Source organism: Oreochromis aureus, linkage group 3 (assembly GCF_013358895.1).
Source record: "Oreochromis aureus strain Israel breed Guangdong linkage group 3, ZZ_aureus, whole genome shotgun sequence".
Classification (NCBI taxonomy): Eukaryota; Metazoa; Chordata; class Actinopteri; order Cichliformes; family Cichlidae; genus Oreochromis; species Oreochromis aureus.
In genome coordinates, this window is record NC_052944.1 from 36,112,307 (window position 1) to 36,126,263 (window position 13,957).

At 40.0% G+C, this 13,957-nt stretch overlaps 1 protein-coding gene across 1 annotated transcript in view; it reads left to right on the forward strand.

The window, feature by feature from the left end:
• LOC116323703 overlaps positions 1-13,957 on the forward strand; it is a gene marked incomplete at its 5' end in the record, with an annotated part of 64,630 nt that overhangs the window by 14,630 nt on the left and 36,043 nt on the right. The window contains 5 exons of the mRNA XM_039610092.1: positions 1,888-2,202; positions 4,687-5,001; positions 7,485-7,799; positions 10,284-10,598; positions 13,082-13,396. Of these exons, the coding sequence (XP_039466026.1) occupies positions 1,888-2,202; positions 4,687-5,001; positions 7,485-7,799; positions 10,284-10,598; positions 13,082-13,396 (1,575 nt within the window). The remainder of the gene's footprint in view (positions 1-1,887; positions 2,203-4,686; positions 5,002-7,484; positions 7,800-10,283; positions 10,599-13,081; positions 13,397-13,957) is intronic.

Below are 13,957 nucleotides of genomic sequence, written 5' to 3' on the forward strand. Positions count from 1 at the left end.
AGGTGACATCAGATTAGTTGGATCTGGATCAACTCGATGTTCTGGCAGAGTTGAAGTTTATCACAGTAACAGCTGGGGAACAGTCTGTGATGATGGCTGGGACTTAAGTGATGCTGAGGTGGTTTGCAGACAGTTAAACTGTGGGTCAGCACTGGAAGTTCCTCCATCAGCGCACTTTGGTGCAGGAACTGGACAGATTTGGCTTGATCATGTGACCTGTTCAGGAAATGAAAGTTCTCTAGCTGAGTGTCAACACAGTGGATTTGGCTCAAACACATGTGAACATGGTCAGGATGCTGCTGTCATCTGTTCAGGTGGGAAAACTGTTAGATGGAGATGTTAATATAAGTTAGGATGCATGAAATTTTGTTTTAAGAAAGGATGTTTTAAATGTTTTTAAATGTTTTTGCTTTTAGATCTGATCAGGTTAGCTGGAGCTGGATCATCTCGATGCTCTGGAAGAGTTGAAATCTTTCACAATAACATCTGGGGAACAATCACTGATTTTAACTGGGACTTAAATGATGCTGAGGTGGTTTGCAGACAGTTAAACTGTGGGTCGGCACTCCAAGCTCCTCAATCAGCTTACTTTGGTCCAGGAACTGGACCGACGGCTTTCAGCGGTGTGACCTGTTCAGGAAATGAGAGTTCTCTAAGTGAATGTCAACACCCTGAATGGGGAAACTACTACTACTACTACAACAACAACTACTACTCCTACTCTAACAATGGACATTATACCGACGCTGGTGTCATCTGTTCAGGTTACAAAACTGTTTGATATGGAACAAACGGCATGTTAATGTGTCTTTGTGTGATATGTATCTTTATTATCTTCAAAGGACATATATTAAAGAATAGTTTGTGTTATGTCTTTTTCATCAAAAGGTCCAATCAGATTAACTGGATCTGGATCAACTCGATGCTCTGGCAGAGTTGAAGTTTATCACAATAACAGCTGGGGAACAGTCTGTGATGATGGCTGGGACTTAAATGATGCTGAGGTGGTTTGCAGACAGTTAAACTGTGGGTCAGCACTGGAAGTTCCTCAGTCAGCTCACTTTGGTGCAGGAACTGGACAGATTTGGCTTGATCATGTGACCTGTTCAGGAAATGAAAGTTCTCTAACTGAGTGTCAACACAGTGGATTTGGATCAAACACATGTGAACATGGTCAGGATGCTGCTGTCATCTGTTCAGGTGAGATATTCACTTGATGATCTGATAAATATTAAACAATGTGGAAACAACCTTCTTTTAGACCTCTGTCTTCCACTTATTGATGTGTTTTATAATGAAATTCAGTGTGAGCAGTCAAACTGATCCATGCAATAACCACACTGTTGAGTATTTGAGTGGTGAAATGTTTGCATCTTCCTCTATAAACGCAGCTCAGATCCACAGAGAAATAAAGCAATTTTTAAAGAATGCACAATCTTACAGACATCATGTTAACCACCGTAAAGTAAAGTTTGAATATTTTCAAATGCACATTTATGACAGCAACATGGAAGATATCTTCAAAGTGTGTGTGTTTACGAGACACCACATATTTGAAATATTTGATAAACTTTGAAATATAAATTTTTCTTAGGTTTTTCAGGTCTTGTAATTCAAACAGAGTCTCCTGCTTCAACTTTCTTAATGTGGATGTTCTGCAGTCCTCACAAAATCTCTTATACTTCAAATTTGGGAGCTGAAAGTCTTTCGGGGTTAGAAGCAAATCCTTTGGACTTCTTATAGAGTGCTTTTTAGGGTAAAGCTGTGATGACTCTGACTATTACATGTCTCAGTTTACCGTTCTACTATAGCTCAGTAGATCTGGCTGGAGACTGAAAGCATTCTTTGTTTTGTCCCCTTCATAACTTTTCTGTGTTTTGTTTTCAGCTGTGTCCATCATTTTAACGGGATCTGGATCAACTCAATGTTCTGGCAGAGTTGAAGTTTATCTCAACAACAGCTGGGGAACAGTCTGCGATGATGGCTGGGACTTAAATGACGCTGAGGTGGTTTGCAGACAGTTGAACTGTGGGTCTGCACTGGAAGTTCCTCAGTCAGATCACTTTGGTGCAGGAACTGGACAGATCTGGCTTGACAATGTGAGCTGTTCAGGAAATGAAAGTTCTCTAACTGAGTGCCAACACAGTGGATTTGGATCAAACACATGTGAACATGGTCAGGATGCTGCTGTCATCTGTTCAGGTGAGAAAACTGTTAAACATACATGATACTGGAAGTTAACTCTGTTCTTTTGTGTCTTCCATGAAGTCTTTTTGTGTAAGGATGTTTGAAAATATTTTTCATCTTCTTTCCTTTTCAGATCTCATCAGATTAGTTGGATCTGGATCATCTCGATGTTCTGGCAGAGTTGAAATTTTTCACAATAACATCTGGGGAACAGTCTCTGATTCCAACTGGAACTTAAATGATGCTGAGGTGGTTTGCAGACAGTTAAACTGTGGGTCGGCACTAGAAGCTACTCAATCATCTAAATTTGGCGCAGGAACTGGACAGGTCTGGCTCACTGGTGTGACCTGTTCAGGAAATGAAAGTTCTCTAAGTGAATGTCAACACTCTGGATGGGGAAACTACTACAACTACTACAACTACTACAACAACTACTACTACTACTACAACTACTATGGACATTATTATGACGTTGGTGTCATCTGTTCAGGTGACAACATCTTTTGATTTGGAAGAAATTGCATGTCAGTGTTTTTGCATGTTATGCATCCATATTTTCTTTAAGCGATGTACGTTGAAATATAGTTTGTTTTGTGTCTTTTACATAAAAGGTGACATCAGATTAGTTGGATCTGGATCTACTCAATGTTCTGGCAGAGTTGAAGTTTATCACAGTAACAGCTGGGGAACAGTCTGTGATGATGGCTGGGACTTAAGTGATGCTGAGGTGGTTTGCAGACAGTTAAACTGTGGGTCAGCACTGGAAGTTCCTCCATCAGCGCACTTTGGTGCAGGAACTGGACAGATTTGGCTTGATCATGTGACCTGTTCAGGAAATGAAAGTTCTCTAGCTGAGTGTCAACACAGTGGATTTGGCTCAAACACATGTGAACATGGTCAGGATGCTGCTGTCATCTGTTCAGGTGGGAAAACTGTTAGATGGAGATGTTAATATAAGTTAGGATGCATGAAATTTTGTTTTAAGAAAGGATGTTTTAAATGTTTTTAAATGTTTTTGCTTTTAGATCTGATCAGGTTAGCTGGAGCTGGATCATCTCGATGCTCTGGAAGAGTTGAAATCTTTCACAATAACATCTGGGGAACAATCACTGATTTTAACTGGGACTTAAATGATGCTGAGGTGGTTTGCAGACAGTTAAACTGTGGGTCGGCACTCCAAGCTCCTCAATCAGCTTACTTTGGTCCAGGAACTGGACCGATTTGGCTCAGCGGTGTGACCTGTTCAGGAAATGAGAGTTCTCTAAGTGAATGTCAACACCCAGAATGGGGAAACTACTACTACTACTACAACAACAACTACTACTCCTACTCTAACAATGGACATTATACCGACGCTGGTGTCATCTGTTCAGGTTACAAAACTGTTTGATATGGAACAAACGGCATGTTAATGTGTCTTTGTGTGATATGTATCTTTATTATCTTCAAAGGACATATATTAAAGAATAGTTTGTGTTATGTCTTTTTTTCATCAAAAGGTCCAATCAGATTAACTGGATCTGGATCAACTCGATGCTCTGGCAGAGTTGAAGTTTATCACAATAACAGCTGGGGAACAGTCTGTGATGATGGCTGGGACTTAAATGATGCTGAGGTGGTTTGCAGACAGTTAAACTGTGGGTCAGCACTGGAAGTTCCTCAGTCAGCTCACTTTGGTGCAGGAACTGGACAGATTTGGCTTGATCATGTGACCTGTTCAGGAAATGAAAGTTCTCTAACTGAGTGTCAACACAGTGGATTTGGATCAAACACATGTGAACATGGTCAGGATGCTGCTGTCATCTGTTCAGGTGAGATATTCACTTGATGATCTGATAAATATTAAACAATGTGGAAACAACCTTCTTTTAGACCTCTGTCTTCCACTTATTGATGTGTTTTATAATGAAATTCAGTGTGAGCAGTCAAACTGATCCATGCAATAACCACACTGTTGAGTATTTGAGTGGTGAAATGTTTGCATCTTCCTCTATAAACGCAGCTCAGATCCACAGAGAAATAAAGCAATTTTTAAAGAATGCACAATCTTACAGACATCATGTTAACCACCGTAAAGTAAAGTTTGAATATTTTCAAATGCACATTTATGACAGCAACATGGAAGATATCTTCAAAAGTGTGTGTGTTTACGAGACACCACATATTTGAAATATTTGATAAACTTTGAAATATAAATTTTTCTTAGGTTTTCAGGTCTTGTAATTCAAACAGAGTCTCCTGCTTCAACTTTCTTAATGTGGATGTTCTGCAGTCCTCACAAAATCTCTTATACTTCAAATTTGGGAGCTGAAAGTCTTTCGGGGTTAGAAGCAAATCCTTTGGACTTCTTATAGAGTGCTTTTTTAGGGTAAAGCTGTGATGACTCTGACTATTACATGTCTCAGTTTACCGTTCTACTATAGCTCAGTAGATCTGGCTGGAGACTGAAAGCATTCTTTGTTTTGTCCCCTTCATAACTTTTCTGTGTTTTGTTTTCAGCTGTGTCCATCATTTTAACGGGATCTGGATCAACTACATGTTCTGGCAGAGTTGAAGTTTATCTCAACAACAGCTGGGGAACAGTCTGCGATGATGGCTGGGACTTAAATGACGCTGAGGTGGTTTGCAGACAGTTGAACTGTGGGTCTGCACTGGAAGTTCCTCAGTCAGATCACTTTGGTGCAGGAACTGGACAGATCTGGCTTGACAATGTGAGCTGTTCAGGAAATGAAAGTTCTCTAACTGAGTGCCAACACAGTGGATTTGGATCAAACACATGTGAACATGGTCAGGATGCTGCTGTCATCTGTTCAGGTGAGAAAACTGTTAAACATACATGATACTGGAAGTTAACTCTGTTCTTTTGTGTCTTCCATGAAGTCGTTTTGTGTAAGGATGTTTGAAAATATTTTTCATCTTCTTTCCTTTTCAGATCTCATCAGATTAGTTGGATCTGGATCATCTCGATGCTCTGGCAGAGTTGAAATCTTTCACAATAACGTCTGGGGAACAGTCTCTGATTCCAACTGGAACTTAAATGATGCTGAGGTGGTTTGCAGACAGTTAAACTGTGGGTCGGCACTAGAAGCTACTCAATCATCTAAATTTGGCGCAGGAACTGGACAGGTCTGGCTCACTGGTGTGACCTGTTCAGGAAATGAAAGTTCTCTAAGTGAATGTCAGCACACTGGATGGGGAAACTACTACAACTACTACAACTACTACAACAACTACTACTACTACTACAACTACTATGGACATTATTATGACGTTGGTGTCATCTGTTCAGGTGACAACATCTTTTGATTTGGAAGAAATTGCATGTCAGTGTTTTTTGCATGTTATGCATCCATATTTTCTTTAAGCGATGTACGTTGAAATATAGTTTGTTTTGTGTCTTTTACATAAAAGGTGACATCAGATTAGTTGGATCTGGATCTACTCAATGTTCTGGCAGAGTTGAAGTTTATCACAGTAACAGCTGGGGAACAGTCTGCGATGATGGCTGGGACTTAAGTGATGCTGAGGTGGTTTGCAGACAGTTAAACTGTGGGTCAGCACTGGAAGTTCCTCCATCAGCGCACTTTGGTGCAGGAACTGGACAGATTTGGCTTGATCATGTGACCTGTTCAGGAAATGAAAGTTCTCTAGCTGAGTGTCAACACAGTGGATTTGGCTCAAACACATGTGAACATGGTCAGGATGCTGCTGTCATCTGTTCAGGTGGGAAAACTGTTAGATGGAGATGTTAATATAAGTTAGGATGCATGAAATTTTGTTTTAAGAAAGGATGTTTTAAATGTTTTTAAATGTTTTTGCTTTTAGATCTGATCAGGTTAGCTGGAGCTGGATCATCTCGATGCTCTGGAAGAGTTGAAATCTTTCACAATAACATCTGGGGAACAATCACTGATTTTAACTGGGACTTAAATGATGCTGAGGTGGTTTGCAGACAGTTAAACTGTGGGTCGGCACTCCAAGCTCCTCAATCAGCTTACTTTGGTCCAGGAACTGGACCGATTTGGCTCGGCGGTGTGACCTGTTCAGGAAATGAGAGTTCTCTAAGTGAATGTCAACACCCTGAATGGGGAAACTACTACTACTACTACAACAACAACTACTACTCCTACTCTAACAATGGACATTATACCGACGCTGGTGTCATCTGTTCAGGTTACAAAACTGTTTGATATGGAACAAACGGCATGTTAATGTGTCTTTGTGTGATATGTATCTTTATTATCTTCAAAGGACATATATTAAAGAATAGTTTGTGTTATGTCTTTTTCATCAAAAGGTCCAATCAGATTAACTGGATCTGGATCAACTCGATGCTCTGGCAGAGTTGAAGTTTATCACAATAACAGCTGGGGAACAGTCTGTGATGATGGCTGGGACTTAAATGATGCTGAGGTGGTTTGCAGACAGTTAAACTGTGGGTCAGCACTGGAAGTTCCTCAGTCAGCTCACTTTGGTGCAGGAACTGGACAGATTTGGCTTGATCATGTGACCTGTTCAGGAAATGAAAGTTCTCTAACTGAGTGTCAACACAGTGGATTTGGATCAAACACATGTGAACATGGTCAGGATGCTGCTGTCATCTGTTCAGGTGAGATATTCACTTGATGATCTGATAAATATTAAACAATGTGGAAACAACCTTCTTTTAGACCTCTGTCTTCCACTTATTGATGTGTTTTATAATGAAATTCAGTGTGAGCAGTCAAACTGATCCATGCAATAACCACACTGTTGAGTATTTGAGTGGTGAAATGTTTGCATCTTCCTCTATAAACGCAGCTCAGATCCACAGAGAAATAAAGCAATTTTTAAAGAATGCACAATCTTACAGACATCATGTTAACCACCGTAAAGTAAAGTTTGAATATTTTCAAATGCACATTTATGACAGCAACATGGAAGATATCTTCAAAAGTGTGTGTGTTTACGAGACACCACATATTTGAAATATTTGATAAACTTTGAAATATAAATTTTTCTTAGGTTTTTCAGGTCTTGTAATTCAAACAGAGTCTCCTGCTTCAACTTTCTTAATGTGGTTGTTCTGCAGTCCTCACAAAATCTCTTATACTTCAAATTTGGGAGCTGAAAGTCTTTCGGGGTTAGAAGCAAATCCTTTGGACTTCTTATAGAGTGCTTTTTAGGGTAAAGCTGTGATGACTCTGACTATTACATGTCTCAGTTTACCGTTCTACTATAGCTCAGTAGATCTGGCTGGAGACTGAAAGCATTCTTTGTTTTGTCCCCTTCATAACTTTTCTGTGTTTTGTTTTCAGCTGTGTCCATCATTTTAACGGGATCTGGATCAACTACATGTTCTGGCAGAGTTGAAGTTTATCTCAACAACAGCTGGGGAACAGTCTGCGATGATGGCTGGGACTTAAATGACGCTGAGGTGGTTTGCAGACAGTTGAACTGTGGGTCTGCACTGGAAGTTCCTCAGTCAGATCACTTTGGTGCAGGAACTGGACAGATCTGGCTTGACAATGTGAGCTGTTCAGGAAATGAAAGTTCTCTAACTGAGTGCCAACACAGTGGATTTGGATCAAACACATGTGAACATGGTCAGGATGCTGCTGTCATCTGTTCAGGTGAGAAAACTGTTAAACATACATGATACTGGAAGTTAACTCTGTTCTTTTGTGTCTTCCATGAAGTCTTTTTGTGTAAGGATGTTTGAAAATATTTTTCATCTTCTTTCCTTTTCAGATCTCATCAGATTAGTTGGATCTGGATCATCTCGATGTTCTGGCAGAGTTGAAATTTTTCACAATAACATCTGGGGAACAGTCTCTGATTCCAACTGGAACTTAAATGATGCTGAGGTGGTTTGCAGACAGTTAAACTGTGGGTCGGCACTAGAAGCTACTCAATCATCTAAATTTGGCGCAGGAACTGGACAGGTCTGGCTCACTGGTGTGACCTGTTCAGGAAATGAAAGTTCTCTAAGTGAATGTCAACACTCTGGATGGGGAAACTACTACAACTACTACAACTACTACAACAACTACTACTACTACTACAACTACTATGGACATTATTATGACGTTGGTGTCATCTGTTCAGGTGACAACATCTTTTGATTTGGAAGAAATTGCATGTCAGTGTTTTTGCATGTTATGCATCCATATTTTCTTTAAGCGATGTACGTTGAAATATAGTTTGTTTTGTGTCTTTTACATAAAAGGTGACATCAGATTAGTTGGATCTGGATCAACTCGATGTTCTGGCAGAGTTGAAGTTTATCACAGTAACAGCTGGGGAACAGTCTGTGATGATGGCTGGGACTTAAGTGATGCTGAGGTGGTTTGCAGACAGTTAAACTGTGGGTCTGCACTGGAAGTTCCTCCATCAGCGCACTTTGGTGCAGGAACTGGACAGATTTGGCTTGATCATGTGACCTGTTCAGGAAATGAAAGTTCTCTAGCTGAGTGTCAACACAGTGGATTTGGCTCAAACACATGTGAACATGGTCAGGATGCTGCTGTCATCTGTTCAGGTGGGAAAACTGTTAGATGGAGATGTTAATATAAGTTAGGATGCATGAAATTTTGTTTTAAGAAAGGATGTTTTTAAATGTTTTTAAATGTTTTTTGCTTTTAGATCTGATCAGGTTAGCTGGAGCTGGATCATCTCGATGCTCTGGAAGAGTTGAAATCTTTCACAATAACATCTGGGGAACAATCACTGATTTTAACTGGGACTTAAATGATGCTGAGGTGGTTTGCAGACAGTTAAACTGTGGGTCGGCACTCCAAGCTCCTCAATCAGCTTACTTTGGTCCAGGAACTGGACCGATTTGGCTCGGCGGTGTGACCTGTTCAGGAAATGAGAGTTCTCTAAGTGAATGTCAACACCCTGAATGGGGAAACTACTACTACTACTACAACAACAACTACTACTCCTACTCTAACAATGGACATTATACCGACGCTGGTGTCATCTGTTCAGGTTACAAAACTGTTTGATATGGAACAAACGGCATGTTAATGTGTCTTTGTGTGATATGTATCTTTATTATCTTCAAAGGACATATATTAAAGAATAGTTTGTGTTATGTCTTTTTCATCAAAAGGTCCAATCAGATTAACTGGATCTGGATCAACTCGATGCTCTGGCAGAGTTGAAGTTTATCACAATAACAGCTGGGGAACAGTCTGTGATGATGGCTGGGACTTAAATGATGCTGAGGTGGTTTGCAGACAGTTAAACTGTGGGTCAGCACTGGAAGTTCCTCAGTCAGCTCACTTTGGTGCAGGAACTGGACAGATTTGGCTTGATCATGTGACCTGTTCAGGAAATGAAAGTTCTCTAACTGAGTGTCAACACAGTGGATTTGGATCAAACACATGTGAACATGGTCAGGATGCTGCTGTCATCTGTTCAGGTGAGATATTCACTTGATGATCTGATAAATATTAAACAATGTGGAAACAACCTTCTTTTAGACCTCTGTCTTCCACTTATTGATGTGTTTTATAATGAAATTCAGTGTGAGCAGTCAAACTGATCCATGCAATAACCACACTGTTGAGTATTTGAGTGGTGAAATGTTTGCATCTTCCTCTATAAACGCAGCTCAGATCCACAGAGAAATAAAGCAATTTTTAAAGAATGCACAATCTTACAGACATCATGTTAACCACCGTAAAGTAAAGTTTGAATATTTTCAAATGCACATTTATGACAGCAACATGGAAGATATCTTCAAAAGTGTGTGTGTTTACGAGACACCACATATTTGAAATATTTGATAAACTTTGAAATATAAATTTTTCTTAGGTTTTTCAGGTCTTGTAATTCAAACAGAGTCTCCTGCTTCAACTTTCTTAATGTGGATGTTCTGCAGTCCTCACAAAATCTCTTATACTTCAAATTTGGGAGCTGAAAGTCTTTCGGGGTTAGAAGCAAATCCTTTGGACTTCTTATAGAGTGCTTTTTAGGGTAAAGCTGTGATGACTCTGACTATTACATGTCTCAGTTTACCGTTCTACTATAGCTCAGTAGATCTGGCTGGAGACTGAAAGCATTCTTTGTTTTGTCCCCTTCATAACTTTTCTGTGTTTTGTTTTCAGCTGTGTCCATCATTTTAACGGGATCTGGATCAACTACATGTTCTGGCAGAGTTGAAGTTTATCTCAACAACAGCTGGGGAACAGTCTGCGATGATGGCTGGGACTTAAATGACGCTGAGGTGGTTTGCAGACAGTTGAACTGTGGGTCTGCACTGGAAGTTCCTCAGTCAGATCACTTTGGTGCAGGAACTGGACAGATCTGGCTTGACAATGTGAGCTGTTCAGGAAATGAAAGTTCTCTAACTGAGTGCCAACACAGTGGATTTGGATCAAACACATGTGAACATGGTCAGGATGCTGCTGTCATCTGTTCAGGTGAGAAAACTGTTAAACATACATGATACTGGAAGTTAACTCTGTTCTTTTGTGTCTTCCATGAAGTCTTTTTTGTGTAAGGATGTTTGAAAATATTTTTCATCTTCTTTCCTTTTCAGATCTCATCAGATTAGTTGGATCTGGATCATCTCGATGCTCTGGCAGAGTTGAAATCTTTCACAATAACGTCTGGGGAACAGTGTCTGATTCCAACTGGAACTTAAATGATGCTGAGGTGGTTTGCAGACAGTTAAACTGTGGGTCGGCACTAGAAGCTACTCAATCATCTAAATTTGGCGCAGGAACTGGACAGGTCTGGCTCACTGGTGTGACCTGTTCAGGAAATGAAAGTTCTCTAAGTGAATGTCAGCACACTGGATGGGGAAACTACTACAACTACTACAACTACTACAACAACTACTACTACTACTACAACTACTATGGACATTATTATGACGTTGGTGTCATCTGTTCAGGTGACAACATCTTTTGATTTGGAAGAAATTGCATGTCAGTGTTTTTGCATGTTATGCATCCATATTTTCTTTAAGCGATGTACGTTGAAATATAGTTTGTTTTGTGTCTTTTACATAAAAGGTGACATCAGATTAGTTGGATCTGGATCTACTCAATGTTCTGGCAGAGTTGAAGTTTATCACAGTAACAGCTGGGGAACAGTCTGCGATGATGGCTGGGACTTAAGTGATGCTGAGGTGGTTTGCAGACAGTTAAACTGTGGGTCAGCACTGGAAGTTCCTCCATCAGCGCACTTTGGTGCAGGAACTGGACAGATTTGGCTTGATCATGTGACCTGTTCAGGAAATGAAAGTTCTCTAGCTGAGTGTCAACACAGTGGATTTGGCTCAAACACATGTGAACATGGTCAGGATGCTGCTGTCATCTGTTCAGGTGGGAAAACTGTTAGATGGAGATGTTAATATAAGTTAGGATGCATGAAATTTTGTTTTAAGAAAGGATGTTTTAAATGTTTTAAATGTTTTTGCTTTTAGATCTGATCAGGTTAGCTGGAGCTGGATCATCTCGATGCTCTGGAAGAGTTGAAATCTTTCACAATAACATCTGGGGAACAATCACTGATTTTAACTGGGACTTAAATGATGCTGAGGTGGTTTGCAGACAGTTAAACTGTGGGTCGGCACTCCAAGCTCCTCAATCAGCTTACTTTGGTCCAGGAACTGGACCGATTTGGCTTCAGCGGTGTGACCTGTTCAGGAAATGAGAGTTCTCTAAGTGAATGTCAACACCCTGAATGGGGAAACTACTACTACTACTACAACAACAACTACTACTCCTACTCTAACAATGGACATTATTCCGACGCTGGTGTCATCTGTTCAGGTTACAAAACTGTTTGATATGGAACAAACGGCATGTTAATGTGTCTTTGTGTGATATGTATCTTTATTATCTTCAAAGGACATATATTAAAGAATAGTTTGTGTTATGTCTTTTTCATCAAAAGGTCCAATCAGATTAACTGGATCTGGATCAACTCGATGCTCTGGCAGAGTTGAAGTTTATCACAATAACAGCTGGGGAACAGTCTGTGATGATGGCTGGGACTTAAATGATGCTGAGGTGGTTTGCAGACAGTTAAACTGTGGGTCAGCACTGGAAGTTCCTCAGTCAGCTCACTTTGGTGCAGGAACTGGACAGATTTGGCTTGATCATGTGACCTGTTCAGGAAATGAAAGTTCTCTAACTGAGTGTCAACACAGTGGATTTGGATCAAACACATGTGAACATGGTCAGGATGCTGCTGTCATCTGTTCAGGTGAGATATTCACTTGATGATCTGATAAATATTAAACAATGTGGAAACAACCTTCTTTTAGACCTCTGTCTTCCACTTATTGATGTGTTTTATAATGAAATTCAGTGTGAGCAGTCAAACTGATCCATGCAATAACCACACTGTTGAGTATTTGAGTGGTGAAATGTTTGCATCTTCCTCTATAAACGCAGCTCAGATCCACAGAGAAATAAAGCAATTTTTAAAGAATGCACAATCTTACAGACATCATGTTAACCACCGTAAAGTAAAGTTTGAATATTTTCAAATGCACATTTATGACAGCAACATGGAAGATATCTTCAAAAGTGTGTGTGTTTACGAGACACCACATATTTGAAATATTTGATAAACTTTGAAATATAAATTTTTCTTAGGTTTTTCAGGTCTTGTAATTCAAACAGAGTCTCCTGCTTCAACTTTCTTAATGTGGATGTTCTGCAGTCCTCACAAAATCTCTTATACTTCAAATTTGGGAGCTGAAAGTCTTTCGGGGTTAGAAGCAAATCCTTTGGACTTCTTATAGAGTGCTTTTTAGGGTAAAGCTGTGATGACTCTGACTATTACATGTCTCAGTTTACCGTTCTACTATAGCTCAGTAGATCTGGCTGGAGACTGAAAGCATTCTTTGTTTTGTCCCCTTCATAACTTTTCTGTGTTTTGTTTTCAGCTGTGTCCATCATTTTAACGGGATCTGGATCAACTACATGTTCTGGCAGAGTTGAAGTTTATCTCAACAACAGCTGGGGAACAGTCTGCGATGATGGCTGGGACTTAAATGACGCTGAGGTGGTTTGCAGACAGTTGAACTGTGGGTCTGCACTGGAAGTTCCTCAGTCAGCTCACTTTGGTGCAGGAACTGGACAGATCTGGCTTGACAATGTGAGCTGTTCAGGAAATGAAAGTTCTCTAACTGAGTGCCAACACAGTGGATTTGGATCAAACACATGTGAACATGGTCAGGATGCTGCTGTCATCTGTTCAGGTGAGAAAACTGTTAAACATACATGATACTGGAAGTTAACTCTGTTCTTTTGTGTCTTCCATGAAGTCTTTTTGTGTAAGGATGTTTGAAAATATTTTTCATCTTCTTTCCTTTTCAGATCTCATCAGATTAGTTGGATCTGGATCATCTCGATGCTCTGGCAGAGTTGAAATTTTTCACAATAACATCTGGGGAACAGTCTCTGATTCCAACTGGAACTTAAATGATGCTGAGGTGGTTTGCAGACAGTTAAACTGTGGGTCGGCACTAGAAGCTACTCAATCATCTAAATTTGGCGCAGGAACTGGACAGGTCTGGCTCACTGGTGTGACCTGTTCAGGAAATGAAAGTTCTCTAAGTGAATGTCAACACACTGGATGGGGAAACTACTACAACTACTACAACTACTACAACAACTACTACTACTACTACAACTACTATGGACATTATTATGACGTTGGTGTCATCTGTTCAGGTGACAACATCTTTTGATTTGGAAGAAATTGCATGTCAGTGTTTTTGCATGTTATGCATCCATATTTTCTTTAAGCGATGTACGTT